Source organism: Ostrinia nubilalis, chromosome 8 (assembly GCF_963855985.1).
Source record: "Ostrinia nubilalis chromosome 8, ilOstNubi1.1, whole genome shotgun sequence".
NCBI lineage: Eukaryota > Metazoa > Arthropoda > Insecta > Lepidoptera > Crambidae > Ostrinia > Ostrinia nubilalis.
Window position 1 is genome coordinate 2,213,858 of NC_087095.1, and position 26,467 is coordinate 2,240,324.

Genomic DNA, 26,467 nt, shown 5'->3' on the forward strand with positions numbered 1-26,467 from the left:
ATTTTTATTCATTCTTACGCTCATATCACTTATAGAATAAAATAATAATTTATTTTACATAGTTAAGCAATTTGACATACCCTGATTACTTTTAATTGATTTATGAGATTTACTTAAGTAGATACAAGAAGAAGGGAGAATAATTAAGTGGATTGAGGCTAGAGTTGACCGTTTCTATATCCTGTATCATTTATTATACCTAAGCAAGTAAAAAATTCTAACCTGTAAAACCCTTAACCGTAGTACCAGAGCCAGTGGATAAGAAAAAACGTGATGGAAGATGGTTGTCTCTCTCTCTCCCGTCAGCGGCGCTGCCGACTCCTTTCTCCGGGATAGAGCTGCCTGAAAAAGAAATAGTTATGTTAAAAATAACATTCCAGGAATAAACACTTCTAAATTAGGTCTAAATTCACTGTGTAGGTGTTACAGCTAATGTAAATTAACTAATTAATCAGTAATTATTTCGTATTAAACTAACTCCAGTATAAACTAGAAACTGAAGAAAAGTTACTTTCCTTTTTTTATGATTCAGATAAGTATACACTTTAATTTTTGTGTTACTTTAATACTTTAAAAGTTCGATAAGTTAACCGTATCTATAAAAACATTGGTATCAACTCCATTCACAGTACCATGCTGTACCAGGCTCCCATAAGTTAACGCACGCGCGGCTAACAAAAACAGTTGCAAGGCAACGTAATGATTTGTTTTCAAAACATCGACCTTTCGTTACTAACCACATCTAACTCAAAAACTATTCCGACTGTTTATCAAATACTACAGAATTGAAGATAGAAATAGGGCAACTTTATCAACTTTCCAAAAATAATTTCTTTCTTGTTCCAACGATATTGAGCGAGATTAATAAACTTGAAAGCTCTTTTCATTGAGTCTTCGCAACAATGTTGCAGCCCTTAGAAAAGTGGTCTTGTGGAAGTGATGATAGTAGTGATGATGATGATGAAGAAGAAAAACCACCAGAAGAGGTTAAACCGAAATCTGATTCTAGCTCAGATGATGAGGTTGAGGAAATCAAGGAAAAGTCTGAAGAGAAAGATGGTGAAGTTGTCGGTGAGTTTTAATAACAAGTTATTAAAGGTAGAAAGAGGTGAATAGACTTTTCAAAGTTCACGTGTAGATTTTCACCGACTGCGCCAGAAGGAGTGTTATGTTTTTTCTTTGAAATATAGGCTTTATACCCTTGATGTACTTATAAGATAATGTTTTTTACTATTTCAATTACCAAAATCAACTAAGGTCCGTTTATGTTACGAGCTTTCATATAGTATTCATTATTATTTAATCTCTTAAATAACTAACTATTACATACTCGTGTTATATTCAAGTGGATTAATCTATGAATTACACCAACCTATTTATTTTCAATCAAGCTTGTATGTGTGCCCAACTGTACAAAGATAATAATTTACCTAGTTCAATGTTCATGATTGAGTACAAACTTATTTGCATATTTCAAAGGGGAATTGCTCGGAAATTAATGTATTGACAATGATTCCGTAATACGAATATTCCGTTTTCATCGATATGATATTTGCATATAAATACAAGCTCTAAGTATTAATGTTTTAGTATTGGATTATGTTTAAATTACATGTACATTTTGGTCCTACATATTAAGTATAATGGGTGTGTTTTTATGTTGAAACTGCTGAACATATTAGTGGTAGAAGGGTAAGGAGAGTCTTCAGAATTTATTTTATTGAAATAAGTATTTAACAAAACCTTTTTTCCTTCATGCAAGTCACACGTCTTGTCTTTTTAAAAAATAAAACTTTGTTATGACAAACGTCAGTCATCGGCAAAATGTTTTGATGTATTGTTGATGAATTTATTTAATTGGTAAATAAAACAAAGTAAATTGAATTTCAGCTGAAAAAGAACCAGACATCATGGCAGCGCAGCAACCAAAACCTCGTAGGAAGAGGTTCATCCCAAAATATGAAGTGGAAGGGGTATACAAAGTCATATTGGGGGAGGAAACACAAATACAAATAGAAATGGTTATTGGGACCCACGTGAACGCTCAATACCCTTGGAAAAATATCAGCAAGGCCAAAATTATGGAGACCATTGATATTGGTGGTGAGCTATCCGAGTTTTTCCCTTTGAAAGCTCAAATTGAATCCTACACCGGCGATGAGATATTGATGGGATACATGGTAGATGAATCTAAGGACGTAGATGAATTTTACGTCTGTTGCACAACTGAGGCTCGAGACCACTGCAAGCAACAGTCTGATAGATTCATAAAAAGACAAGAAAAGAAACTAGAAAAGGCCGTCCAGAAAAAACCTAGACCTTGGAAGAGTTTGGGCAGTGAAGTTGAGATCACAGAACTGATTCCAGTTAATACAAGACCTCTTATGGAAATGGAGATAAAGGCCAAGTTTCCAACGGTTTATCAGCCGCAGAAGTTCAAAGTGAGAGATAGCAATGCAGCTCGAGATGGTTATATTGAGTTAACCCCATATAGACAGAAGTTCAATAACGTTTTCCGTAGGAGAGTGGATTGCGGATCGCAAATAGCTCCGGCTAAAGTCAGTAGACATGCTCAGACAGTTTTGAAGTATCCACAGAATATGTGGACGCAGTCCATAGCCGATGCTCTTGGTACAGTTGATGATGCTGAAGGCGGCGGTGATACCGGCGCTGGTGGTGGAGGCGATGAAGAAGGAGGAGAAAAGGAGCAAAAGAGCTCTGACGAAGATGAAGAAGAAGTGAAAGAGCCTCCGGATGAAGTCGGCCTTATTGCGTACAGAGCTGCTATGAAAAGAATGAGGCGGCCATCTTACATCAAAATGATAAATGGTTTCATGTCATCTAAAAGAGATGAGATGAGTTCCATCATCGAACTCAACACTGTAATGGATATGTACTGTAACGATTACCCTAACTTAGTAGCAGAAAAAACTGTTGATATCTACGATTCTATGGCTTTTGAAGAGTACGTCTGTTTCACCGATGTGAGGGCAAAAGATAAGTATGTGTCTTGCGCGGAATTTCATCCAATGTGGTCTGGAATAGTCGCTATTTGTTATGCTGATGGTTCACCAACAGTTATGAAGTCACTGAGCACTAGACCTGACCCAATTCAAAGGGCAGTCTATGGATTAAATCCAGTATTGATCTGGAGTCACATTGATAGCTTGATTCCAAAATTATATTTAGAATCTCCTCGAGAAGTAAAAGTTCTATCATTTTGTCCATTTGACGAGAACATATTAATAGGCGGCTGTATAAATGGTCAAATTGTTGTTTGGGATATCACAAATAAGTTAGATAATGTCGAAAAGATTGAAGTTTTGAGTGAGACGAGAGAAAAATATCGTATTGCCATGAATGCTCATATGGGATGGATGAAATCTGTTCAAGATAATGCAGTAGTTCAGTCGACAGCCTTGAGCAGCTTAATGACCAGTCACTATGGTCCTGTAACTGCCATTAGGTGGCTATCTCCGAATTTTCTAGTTACACCAACTGGCAAACCTGAAATGATGCCACCCAAAAAAAAGTCTCTCATGTTTTTCACTGGCTCTGAAGATGGTAACATTTTAATTTGGAATCTGTCTGTGGAAAATGTAACCTTATTTGAAGGTAAAAAAGTGAAAAAATCTAAAAGAGTTCCGAGGAGGCCCTCTGGTTTATTAGTTGATGTTTCTCCTTATAAGATATTAGACCGTAATTTGCTGCCTTCTTATAAAATTATATTAGGCGTGGCGGGGCAGCCGCAAACATTAAACTTGCAAGCTTTTGCTTTAAATCCTCCAACGTTACGGTACGTTTATACACCTAAGAATACTGGTTCCGGGAGAAAATACTTTATTTGTGAAATAATACCGCAAACCGAGGACGATATATCCACGACTTTATATTGCGGCTCTCAGCATGGGGAGTTAAGACGCGTTTCATGGGAAGGTCATAAATTTAACACTGGAGAAGTCGTTAATTCGGAGTATTGCGAGATAAAATTCAGTTGTTCTATCCACGACGGCATTGTATCTTGCACGGAGAGAAACCCCTTCATAAATCATATAACATTGACAGTTGGTGGTAAAATATTCGCAATTTGGTCTGACAAATTGTTGGATCGTCCATTGATTTGGAAAAAGCGGCCGTATCGTTTGACGGCTGGCGCTTGGTCCTTGTATAAGCCAAGTCTGATATTTATATCAACTTCTGAAGGTGATCTTGAAACATGGGACCTATTGTTAAGGAGTGACAAGCCAATATCCGTGCAAACGTTATCTGGCACAATGCTAACAGGTGTCAGTCTGCACACATTGCCTTTGGCTAAAAATATAACTGGCGTGAGTGACGTTAATGGTTCTTTCAGAATGTTCTTGAACCCACTTATTTTTATGATAGAAAATCCTACTTACGTCGGCCGAATGCAGTCAATGGTAGCTAGGGAGTTGAAAGTTATGCAGTCCTTTATATTCTGGCAAGAAGAATGGATGAGAAATAATCCACAGATTTTACTAGAAATGAAACGAAAGGAAGGAGCTCTTTTAGCGGAAAAAGAAGAAGAAAAGCGTAGACTGAGAGAAGAAGAGGAAAAAAGATTGGAAGAAGAAGCAGAAGCTAGAAGATTACAAAAGTTGAAAGTCATAGGTCCAGAAGAACGATGGCAAAAAATAATACAGAAGCTGATTGAAAGAACTATTGCTGTCAAGAAAAGAATTAACAGAGCCGAGTTGATTGAACACGAGAAACCTTTACGAGAGTTGGAAGCTCAGCGTTTGGAGAAAGAAAAGAGAATGCTTGAGATTATGAAGAACCAGAAAACCATATTTAATGATACTGTAGCTATACTATTCCCAGAAGCTATAAAGAAGAAAGCTAAAATTAAGAAGAGTCTTCTATCTGATGATAGACCTGGGTTGAAGAGAGAGTACTTGGAAGACTATCAGTACTTAAAAAGTACTGCAATCAGGACAGTGAAAGACAACCCATATAAGGTTGCGTTTTCTTGGGACGCAACTCTGGCAGAGGGGAAAGAGAGAAGACAGGCCTTGAATCCTTATGACGACTATATAAAGATACATAAGACAAGGATAGATGATGAGTTGGCAGGTCCGACTACAAAGCCATCTGAAAGAATAGTCCCAAAATACTCTCGTTCGGTAGCAATTGAGGAAGAAGAGACTGAGGAGGATGCTGCTTAAATGCTTATTTTAATTAACTTTCCTTTTAATTTAGCTTTAACATTTTTTTAATAAAACAAGTACCAGAAATGGATTTTTTATTTCTCTGACACTTAGTTGATTTTCAAGGTAACCTGCTTCTAAAACAGACTTTGTTTAAGCCTTGTTTTATGATAGATCTTGTAACCGCGATAAACATTATTTGTAATTAAATAAACACGGATTTCTTGGTAGATGATTTAGTTTGAAGTTTCCTAGTCTGTTTAGGACAGTCGCCGTCAGAATAATTTGATATTAATTTCAATGCTCAAATAAGTCTTTAGATCTTAGGTTTTGTTGGCTTAATGAATCCAGGTTGTTAATTGCTATTAACTAATTGGTAGGCAAAACAGAACTCATTGTTTCACAGTTAGGGTTAGGCTAAGAACTCATGGCGCGATTTTCACTCGCTCCCGCGGTGGTTGTCGAATTGCGGTTTTATTTCAAAACTCAAAACCGCGTCGAGAGTTGTGCATTAATTTTTACATAAGTATCTGCATTCTACAGAAGTTGCGGGACCGCAACCGCCGCGGGCGCGGGTGAAAATAGCGCCGTGAGTTCTTAGCCTTAGTATCTAGGTTTTTGTAAGACCATGCACATAATAATTGTATGTTCAAAAGAGTCTAGAAAGAGTTGTAGAGTTGCTCGATATAAACTGATTGAATAGAAGCTTTTATGGTTCATACAAGTGCACACACATTTTTGTTACATTAACCTTTATATTTTGTTTGACGAATACTAAATCTACGTTGTATTTAGGGTAGGTACTTACTACATTCAGCTCCTCCATATCGTCTTCACAGTTGAATGAAGGGGCAACGCATAATTTTCGCTTCATAGGTGCTATTTTCGTCGTCAGGCTATTAGGACTACATTTGACGTGGAATCTGAAACAAAAACAGAAATATGTTAGAACAAGGTGTATTTGTAATAAAAACTTGAATCTTGAATTTACACAATACACATTCTTGAGACCCTTTCCAAAAAGGGTTTTATTTTTAACGTCAGAAGCACGACAATAGCGTGGCAGCGGCGTGGCGTTTTTGTAATGTGATGGCAGGCATCCGCTGTCATATACATGTATAGATGACCTAAACTGAACTGTCCCACCAAACTCATTGACAGAGGGGCGCCACCATCATTCAACTATAATATAGTTTCCAACATGGCAAAAATCGGAATCAGCGATCCGGTATTGACGGTGGCGCCCCGCTGTCAATGTCACGGATAGGACAGTTCAGTAGTTATATTGGATCTATAGCTATAGTATGAAATTGTCAGCAGCGCGCTTGTCGCGTGTTTGTTGCGTTGCTAAAGTCGCTTAAAAATAAAGTCGCCTAATATAGAAAGCGCTCTAACAGTGGCAAAAAGACCAGCATTTTCCCTAAAAAATGCCCAAGCACTCCTTTGAGTTTTATTAAACGCAACGATGCCCTCACGCACACCTCGCTCATCATTTAAACTCTCAAAGCCCTCCCTATAAGTCACTCGGCCGGCAATTTCTCCCTCCAGATACTAAGAGGTCAATTCTGCGCAAAATGGAATAAATATTACAAGCTATCCGTTATCGAGGTTAGAATGGGAAATACGTGTTCTGGTCTTCAATAAGGCCTGGAAAATGTACTGTGATCAGTGGAAAATGAGATAAATGACCATAGGTTTAAGGCTCTTCAAAAAGTAATTGCTATAGATGAGGGTCTTTTTTTGTTTCTTGGCTTTTAGGGTTTATATTTAGTTGTACATATAGGAGATAGAGATAAACAGGGTGTCCCTAAAATAATGTCAAGCCGAAGCCTAGAGGTGGAGCATCACAGGGCTTCGGCTTGACCATATCATAACTTCAAAATAATTGTCGAGTAGGACTTTTACGAGCTTTTTTAACAGCTTACAATTTTTTGTGATTTCAGGGTCAAAATGATGTTATATTTTAGAGAAGTCTTGTTTTAGAATTTTTGATATGAATTACCCAAATGAGAAAAAGAAAAATGTGAACTTAGCCTTACAGAACAATAGCTTTTTCTGGCTGTCGCTCCATTACTGAAGGTTTAGCAACAGTTTTGTAAAACCCCATAAATAGCATTATTAATAATAAAAATACAGCAAGCACTGCAATCTGTATGATAATTTCATGACCACCATAAACTCCATATAAAATACAGACCGTAATTTCAAAATATGGCTGAAAATACTCGAGTATGCAACATTACTTCCAGACTTTCTGCTCTCATTTTTTATTCATGACTCTAGCACGTCGCCAGGGGCAGTGTTTCTAGGTATATCAAAGTCAAGTCCTTTATGTTATCTTTTATTCAAATTAGTATTATATCCCCTAGGAGCCCTTATCGCGTAAAACATGGCCCGAGCATGTAAATTTCTAAACCAATGCCGATACTGCGAAAATAATCTGGATTAAAGGGCTTAGCTGAGCTTATCTTTGGTGGAGGAATTAGGGATCCTTTATGAATTTCCTGAGCTATTTTCAGTTTATTTATTTAGTGTTATTTATCGGTTTAATAATATTAATATTGTGTAGTTACAGTAAAGCTTTTTTTTACATTAAAAAGTCGATAGCGAATGCGTACTTTGACGTAAACTCACACTACATACGCCCCCAACGAGTTACTACGAGTTTACGTTAGGTGTGCTCGCTAGCGACTGCGTAAAAAAAAATCATTAAAATATGCATGACAGATTATACAGCACCCCTAGCGGCTACTTACTTTCAACAAATAAAATCTTCGTAGATTTTTTTGACGAGCACACCCAACGTAAACTCATGGCAAGCACACTGTTGACACAGTATAATGTTTTAAAAGACTAAAATCACAACTACATTCAGGATACATTAGGCTGTAAGCTTTCCTTGATGTGCCGTTGAGCGTACAAACAAATTGTGGATAAACCCGGCTTATCTGGCTAATTGAGATACATAGTTAACCTAAAACGATTAGGCTTATTTCTAGAAACACTATCTACTAAAATTTGAATATCAAAGCGATGAGCGAGTTACGGAACTATGTACCTTAATGATTTGATTTTTCTGCTTCATGATCCATTAATTAAGGTATGAATTTAATTAAAGAGTAGGTACCTCTTTAATTTAGAAACGAACCTTTCTACCATGCGACTTTGTTTAATAAATTAACGGTTATACTTTTTTATGCATTTTATGCTTATTTTAGAAAAAGGCAGGTATTTGACTGCAATCGCACCTGACGTTAAGTAAGATGCAGTCTATGATGATACATTATATGCCCTGTAAGTGCCTAAGTGTACTCTCGCTTTTAAAAGGCCCGGATTATAATTAACATTAGTATGATGCTATAATTTGTTCCAAATTTAATAACTAGGTAAGTTACAAAGTTACGAAATTAATCTCCAAATTCAAGGTCATAATTTTCCCCACTTCGGCTCTTATTAAACCCTGCCCTGTTTCTTATGATTGGCTTTCTAGCCCCAGGCCTTGTTATTAAGATATCCTTTTAGAGCTACTCAATTTTATGGAAATTCTAGCGACGACACTTTTAACGAACGAGTTTTTTAATTAAAAGATATCGATGGCTCTGTTGGAGCAGTCTTTACACCTTTCTTTCCTGTTAAAACAAGCTCTTTTTCTATTAGACTCTTCATTATCGAAGAGAAACTCTGAGAACAGTATCGATTTCAGCGTTAATACCTACATAGTATAGGTTAGTACATATTGGATTCTCAGTGATGTTTGTTAAGCTAATCACGCTCATTCACGGTTCAGTGAGAAGCAGCCTCATATTATTAACACAGTTGGTAGGTATTAGGTTTACTATGTAGAGGTACTTAATGTATAGACGACAGCACATAAAGGTAAACACTGTGAATCTTAATAAGTACGCATCATAGGGGCGATTTTGGGGCAAAATGTAATAGTTTTATGTACTGCCGACGCGTAATGTTACATCTTTTACCACTACAATAGATAAAATGAGTAAAAAAGCCATTTTTTAAGCGTCTACAGTGAATGATTCGATTTAGTTCACTGGAGTAGTGTGGTGAACCCTTTCCTATATCCCTTAACTTAGCTGGAAGGATCAACGGGACTTCTTTAAAATCTCAGCTACATTCTTACAAGAGTTGTTACATAAAATTGAATGCCACTTCACTCCAACAAGAATCAAAATTATTTTCCTACCTGTTGAGTTACGTTTGTGGAATCCGAATCTTGAATGAAAATTCATAAGAAAATCCTTTGATAATCCTTGGAAATAGCGAAAATCTGTCTTTGGGATTTTGATTCATCTTCATAATTAAAACAAGAAGCACTCATCAAAGAATTCATTAAAAATTGCATATCTGATCTTAGTTCGTTTTCCGTAGGGGCTTATTCATCATCATCATTTCAGCCACAGGACGTCCACTGCTGAACATAGGCTTCTGCCAATGATTTTCACTAGTCGGTTGGTAGCGGCCTGCATCCAGCGTCTGCCTTTATGAGGTCATCTGTCCATCTTTAGGGTGGATGTGCCACATTGCGATTGCCGACTTATTACAGAGGTCCTTTTCCATGCATTAAGAATACTAGTTTACGATACAAAAGAAGAATAAGTTTTTGTAGAAAAAAATATAACAATATGTTCTAATGGGGCCTTCACAAAGCTCTTTATTTTTGCATCAACTCCGAAGTAACTTAAAACAATAACTCTGTATTAAGAAGAGCAAAATAAGAACTGGACCTTTTTGCCGCACTAAGAAGCACTATTGTGCGGGCGTCATAATAAGGTATAATAATGAGGTATATACAGTCACAATACAGTAATAGTCCTCATTTGCCGCAAGATAAGTTCTCTTTCCCACAATCCGATTAAGTGGGAATATACTTGCCGTTTTGTAGGCACATTAAGAGAATGAGGCTAGAAAAAACCTTTTGATAAGGATAAATGAATGTTCTAACTGAGCTTCTAAGTAATGAAATGAAAAGAAAATTTTGATATTATTCTGAATCTTTCTAATCAAGAAAGAGGTTTATTTTTAGCTTATTACGGCTAGTAATATCAGAAGAAGCTCCAACAGATTTTAAATTCAAGGTTGCGTTCAAGCCTGCCGGGGCGTTTCATTGAATTAGAATATTCTGATTATTATAATACCTACAAATCACTGCTGACATAGGCCTCCCCCAATGATTTCCACAAGGTAGGTACTTTATTATGCTTGACACTAAAATATTGGCACAGAAAATACGGTTTCCTGTAATGTGTTTGTTAGCAAAATATTTCCGTTTGCGTACCGCTTTAATTCTCAACTTTAACTCGACCCCAGAAGACGGGGAAATGTTTTTTTGTTGCAACAACTCTCGAGATTAAATCTCCGTATACTTTTATTCGCTACCTGTTGAGTCCCATTTATTTTAATGAGCATTCTCTTATAAATCCTTTGAGAAGTCAGCCGGAGGTCGCGATTGCTTTGCAACTTTGCCTTTGAGCTTTACATTGATCGGGATACTAATTAAAATAATCTTCATTAGCAATAAGTAAACCGATGGAAATGAGATTCAAATCAGGTGTAATTATACCTACTTGGTGACTTTGTGTATTGTGTTAACGCTTAAAATAATATGCCTTCATACCTAGATCAAAAATATAAAAATATTATTGAGCTTTGTATTTTTATCCACATTTCTACTTCATTATTCACAAGTTCAGGTGTGTTCTATGTTTGTATTATGTTGCCGGTTTTTTCATATTTTCCGTTGCACAGTGTCAATTACTATGAATTTTGTGCCACATCATTTATGACACTGCAGGTTTAAAAAATATTTCGAGCTTGAGTAATGTTTAAGGCCGAGCTGATTGACGCATATTGAGCATATAGAATTCATATTTCGAATTTGTACTTCTCTTCTATCTATCTATTAGTTTAAAAGAAAACCCCAATCGAAACCCTGTTTTTTCAAACCTGATTCTGAATAAACAATTTTGTATTTGTATTTGTATATGTCTATAACAGCCTTTAGGGGGTCCGCCTTTTTTTTAAACATTATTAATTTGTTATTACACAAATTACTAAAACTCCCGTTAGCCCCTCGTACTAAGCTAAATATGCTTGTATCACGAGTGAGCTCACCATAATAGTCGAGCGGCGGCGGGGACCGAACCCGCGTTCCCCGGATCACGAGTCGGCCAGTCCGACCCCTACACCGTTCGGCTATCGTGCCTTCGAACATAGGCCTCCTCTTCAACCCTCCACCGACTTCTGTCCCTGGCTACTCGCATCCAGTTCATTCCAGCCTGCTGCCGGATGTAGTCTGTCCACCGTTTAGGCGGTCTTCCCCTGCCGCAGTAGGTACTTCTCTTACGAATTACAAGTCGAGAATGTCTGTTTTATGAAGTGTACAATAAACCTTATCTATAGATTCTTGTATACAAGTATCTCTACTTATCAAATAATCTATTGGCTATGTTGGCTTGTGCTTTGCCGAAATTGATAATTGATCATCAAATCCAGCGCAGTCATATTCCACTAAAAACTTGATAAATGCTTTAATAATGACTGGTAGATATGAAACCCAGATAAAGCTCTTAATACTTTGGCAATAGGGATCAAAAAGTTTCGTTAATGGACTCGCCGGGATTATCAACGGTATGAATAGGTATCTGCAGCATTAATAAAAGCTGGGTTATCCAAAGTTTTGAAGAAAGATTTATGAAAAATATTGGTTATTGGACTTTGAAACGTTTTGGAATTACCTACTCGTATCCCACAAGGTGGACCGATGACCTCATAAAGGCGCTGGATGCAGGCTGCCACCAACCGGCCATTGTGGAAATCATTGGGGGAGGCCTATGTTCAGCAGTGGACGTCCTATAGTGGAAGATGATGATGATAATGTGCAAAATTTGCAAAAATATTGGTGGTTTCAAGAGTTGTGTTTTCATTGATTTCAAAGCAGTTTCAGTTAAAATGAATTTTGTATTATTTAATAGAGCGTTTTTATAGCATTTTTAGCACGTCCCAAGAATAACTTGACTCTACCATTTACCTAGTCATTAAATACGCTGTGTTAATGTATTCAGGGCTTGTATATTTAGTTGTATTTTTATTTATTGTTCAAATAAGACACAAAAGAATTCTTTGCATAATATAAATTGATCGAAAATTCAAGCAAAAGTTGAGAATGAAAAATGATGGCGTCTTACGGAAAATTATCCATAGCACAAAATGAAAAGAATACAAATCGCTTTAAGTTTGTTCTCCGTCCATTGTTTAGGATTATGTCGAGGTATTAAGGATTGAAAATTATTCTACAGCTGACATTAAGGCTTGGTATTTCTGCTAAAGTAGGTATTTCGTGCTGTCAAAATCTGCGCGCGCAATACTTCGCCGAAGACAGCGCGCCAAAGAGCTCTCGCGGCTACACAGTATAGAAATACGCAGTTGGTTAGGTTAGGTTGACTTCCTTCCGTTCAAGCGTCACACTCACAGCACTTTCTAATACAAATCATATCCAAGTGATACAAATTAAAACAACTTTCAAAATTTTTGGGAATATATTTTAGAATCGAATAAATATAGAATATAACTGCCAAAGTAAACACGGTTCAAAGAGGCGTGGCGTCACCCGACCTTCCGGAAGTTCCGCGCCGGCTAAAAGAATTTCAAGATTACGTCACCCGACCTATCGGTAGATCCTCGGGAGCTTGAGCGATTGGAAAAACATTTTATGATCAGTTACTCGTAGTAGCGATTATTTAGAGCTTGGATAATAAATTATAGTTGTTGCAATTCACGAAACTTTGCATGAGGTTAATTACATTAATTAGTACACGCATCAATTTTGTTCAGTCTTTTTTTTTATTAATAAATAAAAATATCATACTAAAATTGCATACATATTTGTTTGTATTAGTCTGGGTGTTTTCTTTCCATAATTTATGTATAACGTATGTACGGGGCTCTGTATCGAAAATCACTATGAGCAATGAGCATCACACACGGTTACCTGGAGTGCATTACCGCAGCAAATTTTTTATAAATGTTGTGCTTTAAAGAGTCGAGAGTATAGCAAATAATTAGTCCATCGTAAGCAGAAATTTGTCCACTAATAGCAAAATTCGTTCAAATTATAGTTTTAAAGTTATTAGGAAAAAACAGATTTTGCTGGGGTAACGTTTCAAACATTACCCTGGCAATTTTTTTTTTGAAAGTCGTTCTATCCCGAAACCAAATACATGGATAGATAGCTCTTGTTGCGTAGTAATTTGTCCACGAATAGCAAAATTTGTTCGTGTTCCGGTTCTCAAGTTATTTAGAATTTTACTGGGGTAATGTTTTGTGATGTCCCAGATCTCGTAAATGGCTCAACGCAGAAGTTTGAAAAAAATTCCAATGATAGACCTTGATATGTCCAAATTGGTTCAAACATTAGTCATTGATTTGAATGATACACACCAGTTACAAAAAAGCGACCGTTCCATACATCAACTCCAGTTTTAAATCCGTTGACATCTGCTGCATCTGCCATCTTTTTGGTTAGAAGTTCTTCCATCTTGCAGCGTAGACCTTTAGCTACAGACTTTGGACAGTATTTTTGTGAAAATTCTTACGCATGGTGGAGGAAGGGACGCTCTAGACACTCAAGCCTACAAGGAGTCACATGAACTCCAGTTTTAAATCCGTTGACATCTGCTGCATCTGCCATCTTTTTGGCTAGAAGATTCTTCTATCTTGCAGCTTAGACCTTTAGCTACAGACCTTAGACAGTATTTTTGAAACATTCTTACGCATGGTGGAGGAAGGGACGCTCTAGAGACTCAAGTCGACAGGGAGTCATATGAACTCCAGTTTTAAATCCGTTGACATCTGTTCATCATTTGTTAAGTATCTGCTGCATCTGCCATCTTTTTGGCTAGAAGATTCTTCTATCTTACAGCTTAGACTTTTAGCTACAGACCTTAAACAGTATTTTTTATTATTTATTTGTGTCAGTGTGCTCTTCTAAAGAGTGTAAGACGATTGTATGTAGGTACTATTAAAATGTAATTATGTAATTTTAACTCATTGGTTTTGTCTCATATTTGATGAATGTACTATGTATCATGAGTAGAGTCTTCGTTTAAAAGGATGCGAACGATTTAAGGAAGAACGGTCACGCCCCATACAAAAAAAACCCAGACCCGACAGAAACGAGACATACCTCAGTTTTTTTGTCATGTCTTAATTAGTAAAATTATATATTTTTTATATTCGAAATCTATGTATAACACCAAAATATTACCCTTTGTTTTTGTTCAGGCGTTATACAAAAACTAATACAAAATGCCTATTTATCACCAAAATTGGTAAATGTATGTACATAAATGTCTATTACAGCTGCTATGGAATGTATCTAGGTGACCTGAAGATACAGCCAGATTATACAGGGTGGTTAACTGGTTATACATATGGAACGATAAGTGATCTCACTCGATTATTTCTAAAGTATACAAGATATCGAAAAACTAGTTACTGATTCTGAAAGTGCTTCACGAGCTCTTTCAAATGGTACCAATAATAGGTTACAGATTATGGAAGCTGGTAACATTGAATTTTTGGATTTTGTAACTTCTCGTTTCCACCCTGTATAATCCGGCTGTATCTCCAGGTCACCTAGATACATTCCATAGCAGCTGTAATAAACATTTAGGTACATACATTTACCAATTTTGGTGATAAATAGGCATTTTGTATTAGTTTTTGTATTAAGCCTGAACAAAAACAAAGGGTAATATTTTGGTGTTATACATAATGTTATACATTTAAAAAATATATAATTTTACTAATTAAGACATGACAAAAAAACTGAGGTATGTCTCGTTTCTGTCGGGCCTGGGTCACAGATGACCGTTCTTCTTTCAATAGGTAGACAAAATTGATAATTCTTAATTTTCAAAAATTTAAGCGTTCTCCAGTAACACTGATATTATTATACTGTGACTCATCAAAGTCATCATTGTCAAAAATATTGACAAATCGCGAACTGTCACGGCCAAAAAACTGACACGCGTCCGTCCTCCGTAAGCGCCACCGCGCGACTGATTGAGATTGTCCAAGCCGTCATGGACGATTTTTTCCACATTTTTTAACATAGTAACTAAATAAGACGCAATATAAAAATTTCATCCGTTAAAAGCCCTCAAGTTATTTCTGAACTTTAGTTTAGTAAAAGATTTAGAATCTCAAATCGCTTATTTTAAAAATAAAACCATAAATAGAAAACGAATAGAGGTAACTTTGGGAATTTATTCTATCGAGTCAACTTCATCAAATCGTGTTTCCATCCGTTAATAGCCCTAGAAAATATCCTCAACTATGCCCAATAAAAATCTTAGCCTTTAATTTTACTGTTTAGTGCCTCAAAAATGAAAACTGAAAACCTCATTTTCGCCATTTTCTCTGCTACCCGGCCTTAAAAGGGTTTGGAAATAAGTTTTCTGTAATATCTGGCTGAATAGTCAAGAATTTGTCTACTAGGTCAGGGGTCGGCAATTTGACCCTCGTTTAGTCGAATTTACTTAATAGTTAAAAACTATTTAACACTCTAACATGGTTTTAATCTAATATTAGACTTGAACCGTCTGTTTGTGCTTTGTTTTAATAAAAAAGTTAGGTAGGTAGTTAGGTATATTGAAATATCTTTTAGTGGAGGTCATGAGTATTAATAATCGTGGAACTTACACGAGTAGGTTTAAGTCACAAAATATTCTTTCCCAGTACTTTATTTTTTCTCAATACTATAGTCGGCTGCTACAAAATTGTTATTTTATCCTCAGCTTTTGGATATTGAAATATGATCTAGAAGTTATCAAAAATTGTTATATTCCTAAAATTATCCCTAAAGAGATACTGTAAGGTCCAAAATACTATGCTTCTTTGTATCTCACAAAGAATTTTACTTTTTATTATGTGATAAAGCGGAAAAAGAACATAACAAGGATGGGCGGGTTTGTTTTCCCTCAATTGAATTTTCCCGTTTAAATTAAGACAAAGGCTCGGAATAATAATATGGAGCCAGAAATAAATTGCCGTCTATTTGCACAACTGAAAAAAATGTAGTAAGTCCTCTTAGGGTTAGTTGCACCACGTTATTTTAACCGTAACAATATCAATAACCGATGCTTTTTGTATGGAGTTTGACAGATTTTTGACGTTTGTCAAAGTTAAAAAGATGGTGCAACACAGCCGTAAATTTTGTTCACGACAGATTTTGAAAGATTTAAGTAAGTTTTTCTTGTGAATTCTACTCTACAATGAAACCTTGTTGGTGATCAAATAAATAAATAAAGATCTCTATTTTCTTCTCGGAGAAGTCTTATCGCGATTCTTATAGCCTCACTATCTCTTCAGTGGACGTCCTTGATAAATCGTAATCATTTGACAGTTCATAACGTACGATAAAGTCAGTTGAACAAAGCGTTTGCCAGAATAATCGTACGTTATGAACTGTCAAATGATAACGATTGCTTTACACAATTCCACCTCTGAATTAATTAAAATAATGACGATGAAAGGCAATCTGGAAGGTATTGAATGTTCAAAGAATTAAGATAACCGATCGAAGGTATCAGGCAAAGCTCATAGTGCAAATCCCTTGTCGCAGCACTCGAAGTCCGTGCATACATTTTACCATCTTGGGCTGGTTTTAGTGTCACGCGGACCGTCCGGTGCGGACCCGCTCCGCACGGCCAATCTGTATGAACTTCTAGGGTGCGTTTTTAGAGTAATGCGGTCCGGGGGAACCGCTCTGCTCCCTAGCAGTTCATACAGATTGGCACTGACAGTCCGCGTGACACTTAAACCAGCCTTGCTGCTTTTTCTTGCTACTCTTTCACTAAATATGGATTATCTAACATTACTGAAGCTCTTGGCACCTGGACATTTATGGTATTCTTCACCTAAGTGAGCCTACCGGTTCTACTTCATGGGCCTTCGCTTTGAGGGATTTTGTACGTTAATTTTTTTCGTCAACCATAAAAGAGATGTTTTAATTAAATCTTTTTTCGCAAAAATAATTATCACATTATGTATTTAAGGCTCTTCTTATAATTTCTTATAGCCAGTGTGAAAAATCGAAAATATACCTACTTTAGTTATGGATAGATTAGTTCAGGGTATAAATGTCGTCCTAGATTTTTTTCAAGTAATCATCTAATGGCCTAGGATATTCCTAGTAGTCTAGTAATCCTATATGTGTACTAAGTTCCATCAATCTGCAAATGACAGAGTGAAAATGTCTGAACACTTAGGTACAGCACACCAGACTAAGCATTTTTGTAGTAAAATAGCATCTATTGCGAAGACATAAGATGCTAAGTTTAGCTCGATTGCTGTCGCTGTACTTGCTAATGGATCCAATGAAACGTAACTGAATGTGGTACGAATTATCATTGTTTTATGTGAGTTTTATACTTATCTCTAAAACCATCGTTATTAAACAAATATCTACATTACATTTTGTACTAATTAAAGTGAAAATCTAGCTCTCAAATAAATAGTTTTTCGACTTTTTAGATGTAACAATAATGAGACTGTTAAAGCCCAGTTCATGTTCTACCAAAAATTTGGTACGAATGTAACAAACTAGACTCAAGGCCAAAACTACCAGTAGATATTCTTGCAAACTTGAAAACAAAACAAAAGAAAATTAACTAGCTTTCAGCTGTTTCATGTGAAAACTAATATGTATTGTTACAATGCAGTTAGATGGAATATAAGCTTTCCTAAAGCGTTTGCAGACGAGCGTTTTTTACGCGGTTATTTTTGTCTATGTGACCTACGTGAGTGATTTTTATTGCGCTTGTAATGTAATATTGATCCACATTCCACGCGAGGCTTGTCGTATGACGTACTTTCATGACACAATACAGGGTGTGAGTTGTCTAAATGTCTTGATTTATTATACACAAGAATATAATATAGGTAAGTATACCGAATTTCTACGTAGTTTCAACCGTAGATTGTTACAATGTATAATATGAATGTATTAAAGTATTTAAGTAGTATATCCGTTAAGCTAGCACCCATAACACAAGCATATTAATTGCTTACTTTGGGGCTAGATGGTGCAGTGTAAAATGTCTAAGGATATTTATTTATTATTATTATTTATTTATTTATAGGTTTCAACTGCTGGTCTTGCGTCGCCCGCAACTACTTGCTTCTTGCAACTTTTACTACATAGATAGACGCTTCACGTCCTTTACTAATAATGAATTCTGTGTTAGTACGCGTGATTATTAATTAGTATTGAACAAAATATTTGATTTTCTGAAGCGTGAAAAAAAACGTCGATTCTGTATACGAATCCAGTTATAAAATTTCATAAATGCGAGCGTAGCCTGTAGCTTTTAGTGAACACGCTTGTGTAAAGGCAACAACGTTGGAGAATTATAAAGCAAGCTCATAATAATGCAGTTGTTCTCGTAATTTACTAAAACACAAAATTATTTCACTATTAGGTATGTGATGTTTGAACAAACTTATAATTTATTAGAGCTCTAAAAAATCATAACTATCAAGTCATTTAATTATTTATTTATTTGTCTTATAATTGACTATGGTATGACAAAGTGACATGATCCAGGATTATCTTAACTAATAAAATTAAGTGAATATAAGTAGGTAACTGTTTTTTTCCAAATGCAATGCTTCTTTTTCAAAATAAACAGTGTTTTTTTGTCTATTAGTTCTGAGTAAATACTTATTGATGGATAGCTGATGTTTAAGCAGTAACTTATTGAATCTTTTTTTGTTGCAACAATTTTGGTTGTACGTAAAAAGAAGTGAAATAAATCGAAATCCTGGCGACGGAGTTACGGGCTTAAACTAGTTAATACGTAAAAACATATTTTTATATTAATTTCCATCTCCTCCTGTTAAAGGGTCGGGAAGTAGTATTTGTCAGATGTTTCTTCCCGTTCGAAATAAAATGTGCTATGCCTGACTTCTGAATTAGCTCGTGTCGGCTTTCGCTGGAGACGCCGACAACGCCGACACTGATCTGTCGTCTGATGTCTCATTACTTTGGAAGAGACTACATAACAGCACATCTAATTTCCCTGTGTATCTTATGTAATAGTCGCTCGTATTCACAAACGATGCTTGCTTAAGTGAAGCAGTTCTGTGATTGGTTCGTGTACCCTGTGGGTCCACGCGCACTGTGAGACCTCATAGTAATGTTTGTCAATACGGGCGTGTAATAGGTACGATTTTGCTACAATAAGGCGGAGTTGCACCACCTAACTTTGACGGTAACTATGACGATAACCGGTACTTTTTTTATGGACTTTGACAGATTTTTGACGTTTGTCAAAGTTAAAGAGTACTTATTATTATTCTGTGGTTAAAGTAAGATACAACTCAGCCTAAATGTTTATTCTGATGAAGTAGAGGATGTGTTTAACATGCAACAGGACGGTTTACGTAATGAATAACAAAATAATAAAAAGAGACGTCGAGATACGTATTAAATAAAAAATTACAATATGATTGAGTATTTTGTATTTTATAACAATAATTTACGAAAGTCATCATTGTTATTTGTATCAATCAATTGAAAGTAGGTACGTAATAAAAATCTGTTCGTATGTCTGAGATTCTATGTTTATTTACATATTGTAGTTCATACATTATACATGAAATATAAGTTATTTAATGTAATATGGACCATAACATACAGACACATTATACAAATCACTGTGCATATATCGGAAGTTAAATTCGTAACTAATTAATTCTAATAAATGCTTACTAAGCTTACTAAATTTTAGTCAGTAGTATTTGCGCAGTAATTAAAATTAATTACATACCTAAAAATAAACTATAGTTAAAATCATTGAGGCATTCGTTCAGAGAATAAAATGTCTGTGAAGAAATTAACTTACGTAGATGGTCGTTACATCTACATTTTTCTTTGGGATTACAAAGATTCTACTCCAATGCAATAAAACCATATTAACCCTCGCTGTACGAGGTGGGGTGTGACACACCCCAGTCCTTTAAAAATAGCCACAATTTTAAAAATTTGCAAGTGCTGAATTTGAAATTCTCAGTAGCTGGAATTATGACACTGCTGCTTCGATCACCGTTGCAAAATCAGTCCAGCGGTGACTACCAACTGAGTTACATGCCTTTAAAGTGCGTGTGGGTGTCACACACCCCACCTGGTACGGGACGTTGTTAAAAAGTTTTAAAAAAAATCTAACATTTTTGGTGTAAATTATATATTTTTAGCTTTGTCAATTGAATAAAATTCAATACAAATATTATTTTTCGTGATTTTTACGGTATCTGAAATTTTCAAGCACTTTTAGTCAAATGAGATGACTTTTAGTGCGAATCTGGAAGTTTAGTACTGAGATCCGAAGATGTATGTGAACATACACTTATGGGCTACAATTTATACTTGGTGATACAATTTATAGGCTACTGAAATGGAATAACATATTTTATAAATAAATAAAATTGTTACGCTCCCATTTTATGCATTGAGCATACTCATTTTCTTTCATCAGAATTGTGGTATATTGAAAACCGATGATCAAAACAAATTTATACCCTTCCAGTTTTTAATTTACTTTTAAATTATAAGTAAATACTTGTACTTTGTTAAATAAAAACGGTTGTCATAATTAAAGGCACTAATTATAAATTATACATAGGAAACTGATTCCTAAATTACAAGAACAACGGAAATTGTGTCTTTTTGTTTTTTTATGATAAAAATGTTATAATACATATTTTCAGCTCAGAGCATTTCTTAAACCTAATTAGCATACGTAAATAATCAATATTAAATATTAAATTCCACCTAAAAAAATGTTGAATTAAAATTTTATCACTTTGTATATTGGGGTGTGTCATACCCCACCTGGTACGGGACGTAACTTTTAGTCACCTCGTACACGGAGGGTTAAATTAATGTAGTTGACTTCCTGAAATAGCACATTAAATGACAAAACAAAAGCCATTATTTAGATTTACGAAGGAAGTTGTATAAATTTTTATTTCTCTTTTCACGATTTTCTTCTTATGACTGGGATTGTTGTGAATAAGTTCGTTTAAAGTTGTTTGGAAAATGCTATATCATAATTTAAGATTTTGCGGCTCTACCTGCATGTAATTTAGTCTGGATAAGTATACTAGCCTGACACTGACCCATTTACTGTCCCGAAGCAGTGGTAGAGTAATAGTAATACTTAGAAGTGTAACAGTGCTTTTTAAAAGCCTACTTGCAAAAATTAAATGAGTTTCTATACGAGCGTTTTATAGAAAAAGAGCACGCAAAATCTTTTCAATCCAATCGACCCTTCTAAAATAAGAATTACTTCTAAAATAAGAATTGGACAATGTACGTTACTAAAGTGACTTTTCAATAAACCTGTATATTAAGTTATCAAGAAAAACTTTTAAAATGATATACTGGCTGAGTTGCACCATTTTACATTAACCTTTGACAAACATCAAAAACATGTCAAACTCCATACGAAAAGCACCGGTTATTGTAATTGTTGCGGTTAAAATGAGGTGGTGCAACTCAACCTAATTTAGCTCATTCAAAGGCGTCAAAACAACGAAAAAAGTAAAAAAAAAATTCAACGTCCTACTTTTTTCCTAATAATCTTTCATAGACGGGGATGAATCAAAAATTTAATCAACCGTTAAAAGGTTAACCGTCTGAAGGCCATTACCGAAACTTTGTCCGAAAAAGACCGTGAATTTTTCTTACTAAGCAATTCGAAGCACGTTTTGTGCTTCTTAATGGTCACAGCTTTTAACTACTTCTAACACAGCAACTTAATTTCTACAAAATATATACATTTACGGAAAAACGTGCTTTTTTACTAGTACATAACACTTTTTGCTTGGCTACAGCAATAAAAAAATATTGACGGAGAAAATCGTGTGTGATGTTGAATAAACAAAAGTAATCAAAACCTATAGCTCGAAAGTTTAGCAAGCTGAAATGGCAATGGGCTGGTTAAATTTGTCATGAACTAAGGCTGAGTTGCACCATCATACTTTACCTTTAACAAATGCCAAAAATCGGCCAAACTCCATACAAAAAGCACCGGTTATTGTTACTGTAACGGTTAAAATAAGGTGGTGCAACCCAGCCTAATAGTTATAGGGATCAAAAAATTCGGTAGATCGGTAGTGGTTAGAGGAGAAAATACCCAGAAGATTTAATTTAGTAGAGTGCACGACGTAGGTCCCACTGTAGGACTGAAGTAGCCTTAAGATTAATTGCAATATAAAAATAAATAAAAACAACGTTATTATTAGAAAAGATCTGAAGTCTGCAACAGAATAATGGTTTATCAGTAATATTGAATTTTATACCAAGCCAAATTGAAAAAATCATAATTTCAGTGACTCAATTATATTTTTTCAAAGAATTGGCTTTATTAAGCTAGTGTAACTATTGAAAACCTGACCTTTTGTCATCCACTATAATATTAAAATTACTTTTGTATGCTAAAGAAATATTTTCTTTGGAGCTTGTTTGTTTTTAATTTCATTACTAAAGTAGGTTCAATGAGCTCTTTTGATTCTTTCATTGTTATTGAATAATTTAGAAGTTGATTATTAGAAGATGTTGACTGAAACATTTATAAAACCCCATTTTATCGAATGCATTAAACGACTTTTTTTTTATCTCCGGCTGAAATTGCCGGAGTTCAGTTTTTGAAGGCAAACAATTTCTTGTAATTAAACAACAATGTATTTTTTTTTATAGCAAGTGCAGGAAGTTTCTCGCTAATGTCTACGAGCAAACTTGTAGTCTCCATACTTTATAGACGTTTATTTATGTACAAGGTTTTAAATTTACAAATGAAGTTACTATTTTTTTTTTCACAGAGTACTACTTGCTCTTTATTTTATTCGTAATATGTAGGTAAATCAAATAAATAAAAAAAAAATAATAGGATTTATTAACTTCAAAAGTATTTTAATTTTTATCTTCACAATAATGTTCGCTTTTAAATTACAAAGTATATTTTGTACAAAATCTGGCAACAGAAATAAAAAACGCACATAAATAAAAAAATGTTCTTGCAAACTTTACGTACTTTACCTGTCATCTACGAATACTCGTATATCAGTGACGAGCTTGATCTGGAAAATGTTTTCCCAAAGCGACGTTGGAAATCTCCATAAATTTCCCATTCGTATTTCAGCAGAAATCATATCGCATTTTATTGAAACCACTTTGTGTGACGGTCTTTGACAGGGATATTATTTCAGGTAAGGCGGGAGCTCTATTATTTGTAAACCGTGGAGACTACGGCTAAAATAAATAGGCATATACTCGTGTATACTGTAATCTGAGGTTTGTTTTATTGTTAGCAAGTGAAAAATAAGTTGAGTGTTTCCGATAGTTCCTTTTCCAAAGGGAAGAAATGTTGCGGGTAACAGAAAAAAGCATAAATACTTCTATTGGCCTAAAAATGTCCAGTTGAAACCATTAACTTGTAATAGCAAGGCTCACTATATAGTGTTTGGGGCTTAATAACTACTTGGAAGAATTCGGGTATAAACTGTGACAACTGCTGCTTATGTATTAAAGAAACTTTATGACCTGAAACAGAATTTGTGAGTAGAGGGCTAGTTTTCAAGAGGTCTCCCAATATTTTCCATTCACATCGTACGAGTAGCTATAGAATAAATTCATCCGGTGAAAATACCTCCCTAAAAACTTTTCCAAGCAACGTCAGATTTTAGGATTTTTGAGTGAATATTCTAGTGCATAATGCATTTGCTGAATTAACATCATAAGTGCATAACCATAGTTAAAATTATAGAACGAGAATTTCGTTTGAAATTCCTGTTGAGTCTAAATTCAGACTTCAAAAGTCAAATTCTGAATCAAAGTACATAAAACTGTGCATGGCTGTTGGAAAATTAAACTTATTAGTAAGTAAGTAAACATTTATTTGCTGCACACAAAGTCACATAAATTGTTCAACAAGATTACATAATTCAATATGTAACATGCACATTCAAAATAAAAAAATACTCGTAACAATTAGAAATGAAATAATGTGAGCAGAGTTGCGGCAGCAAAAGGTCTCCGTCTCAGCATGAGTGTCACAAGCTAATGCCTGGACGCTGATTTTCAGACGGCCCCGACGAAAGTGGAGAGCGGCGGTAGTAGACATAAGTAGTACTACATAAGGTACTACAACGAAATAAGTAAGAAGTACTACATAAGGTACCAAAGTGTAAGGGCTAATAAGGGCTTCATGTAGAGACATTCCACTTTTTGCAGGATGTCGTTTAGTACTAAACGTGTTTGCAGAGTCCCGCATAAAACAGATCCATTAGAATCTATACTTCTATACTACTTATACATACTACATACTACTACTATTATTAATATTCTATAATATAAAAATGAATCGCAAAATGTGTTGGTAAGCGCATAACTCAACAACGCCTGGACCAATTTTACCAATTCTTTTTTTTAAATGTTTGTTGAAGTCCAAGGATGGTTTTTACAGCGAGAAAAGTTTGAATAATTTCCGGGTAAACCCTAAAAAACTCGAAACTTCACCCCTAAGGGTAAAACGGGGTCCACGCGTACGAAGTCGCGGCGGCCGGCCGCTAGTTATAAATAAAATTAAAGTAACTTTGTCTGTCTGTCTTGCTTTCACGCCTAAACCACTGAACCGATTTTGATGAAATTTGAGATAGAGGTAGTTTGAGTCCCGAGAAAGGACATATGATAGTTTATATCCCGCTTTTTGAAATAGGAACGCGCGCGATAAAGTTTTTCTGTGACAGACAAAATTCCACGCGGGCGAAGCCGCTGGCGGAAAGCTAGTTTGTAATTAAAATTTGAAACACTTAATTGTGTGTGTTTACATGACATTCCCGTTTTACGGAATCCTGCATTACTGGATCCCGTAAAATTAGATTGCCGTGGGAACGAGTCTAAGCCTAGGCGCAGTGTGCCTACCATGAGTTTACGTTAGGTGTGCTCGCTAGCGAATACGTCAAAAAATTCTATGACGATTTTATTTCTTGAAAGTAGCCGCTAGGGGCGCTGCACAATATGTCATACATTTAAATGTCATTTTTTTACGCAGTCGCTAGCGAGCACACCTAACGTAAACTCATGGTAGGCACACAGACCATCGACTTTTAGTTGGCCGATAGTTGGATCGGGCTGTTGTTCAGTATGAAAATTAAATAACTATGTAAAAAGAGCTGTTTCATCTTAACTGACAGTTAAATATTTGCAACAATATTTCTGTTCGATGTTTAGGGGAGGTAGGTATACCCAACATTGAAGTAACAAACGCTGGCCGTAACATCGTCTTTCACTTGAAAATTTCGACGGGTTCATCCAGTGTCTAAGTAGCTCAGTTGGAAGAGCAGTCGCCCGGCAAGCGGAAGGTCGTGGGTTCAATTCCCGCCTTAGGCAGTTCGATTTTTTCAAGTTATTTATAATTTCCAGTATGGAGATGTATGAAAGTGCGCACACTACACCGATTTGGTATCGGCGAGTTCTTCATACAAATTAGAATCAGGCCCAACTATCGGGCAACTACAAGTCGGTGATCTACGCCTAGGCTAAGAGGTTGGCGTGTCTGTCCGTACATAATGTATAGTTAGTTCAATCGACAGACTAATTTTTGTAGCAAAGTAGCCTGTACTACAACGAAATAAGACGCTACTGTGTCAAGCTTGATGTGCTAGTCCGTACAACTTTGTTCTCACGGCTAGTTCAGAACCAGTTAATAATTCAGGCTGAGTCTGGGAAATCGAATTGTGCCAATTAACTGTCTAATAATAGGTACGTCAGACGAAATTGGACTATGCTACATATAGTTTTGAGCTTTAAATAACCTAGGACCTAGAGTCTAGACTATGATGTTTTCATTTGGGCTAAGACTAGAAGCTGCAAAGTTATTTTATATGCCTCACTGGTTTTATACTTACAGTGACTTAAAGTGGAAAATCTTTATTCCAACTTTTTCTTGGCTTAGGAACGTCTAACAGTGGATTATAATAATAAGATCAACCTGTATTTAAATATTCAAATTTTTTACTAGTCACTCTTGCGCCCGTATTCACAAACGATGCTTGCTTAAGCAGCAAATCGAAGGCACAGCGTTGAATAGACCTCTGTGATTGGTTCGTGTCACCCTGTGTTTAATGCAGTAATGTTTGTGAATATGGGTGTATATTCTCGGACTGGGAAACCACTCGGACATGGCTTTTACTACAATAGTGGTGCATCAGTCGGTACT

The 26,467-nt window shown here is 35.6% G+C and overlaps 2 protein-coding genes across 2 annotated transcripts in view; one reads left to right on the forward strand and one right to left on the reverse strand.

The window, feature by feature from the left end:
* LOC135074112 (uncharacterized) overlaps positions 1-26,467 on the reverse strand; it is a 58,289-nt gene that overhangs the window by 16,957 nt on the left and 14,865 nt on the right. Inside the window, exons 2-3 of the mRNA XM_063968418.1 lie at positions 5,977-6,091; positions 223-342 (exon numbers count right to left, since the gene is read on the reverse strand). Coding sequence (XP_063824488.1) covers positions 223-342; positions 5,977-6,042 — 186 coding nt within the window. The 5' untranslated portion in view covers positions 6,043-6,091. The remainder of the gene's footprint in view (positions 1-222; positions 343-5,976; positions 6,092-26,467) is intronic.
* LOC135074081 (dynein axonemal intermediate chain 3) lies at positions 1,829-5,237 on the forward strand. Its single transcript, XM_063968386.1, has one exon. The coding sequence runs from the start codon at positions 1,911-1,913 to the stop codon at positions 5,184-5,186; it is 3,276 nt and encodes a 1,091-aa protein (XP_063824456.1). The 5' UTR covers positions 1,829-1,910; the 3' UTR covers positions 5,187-5,237.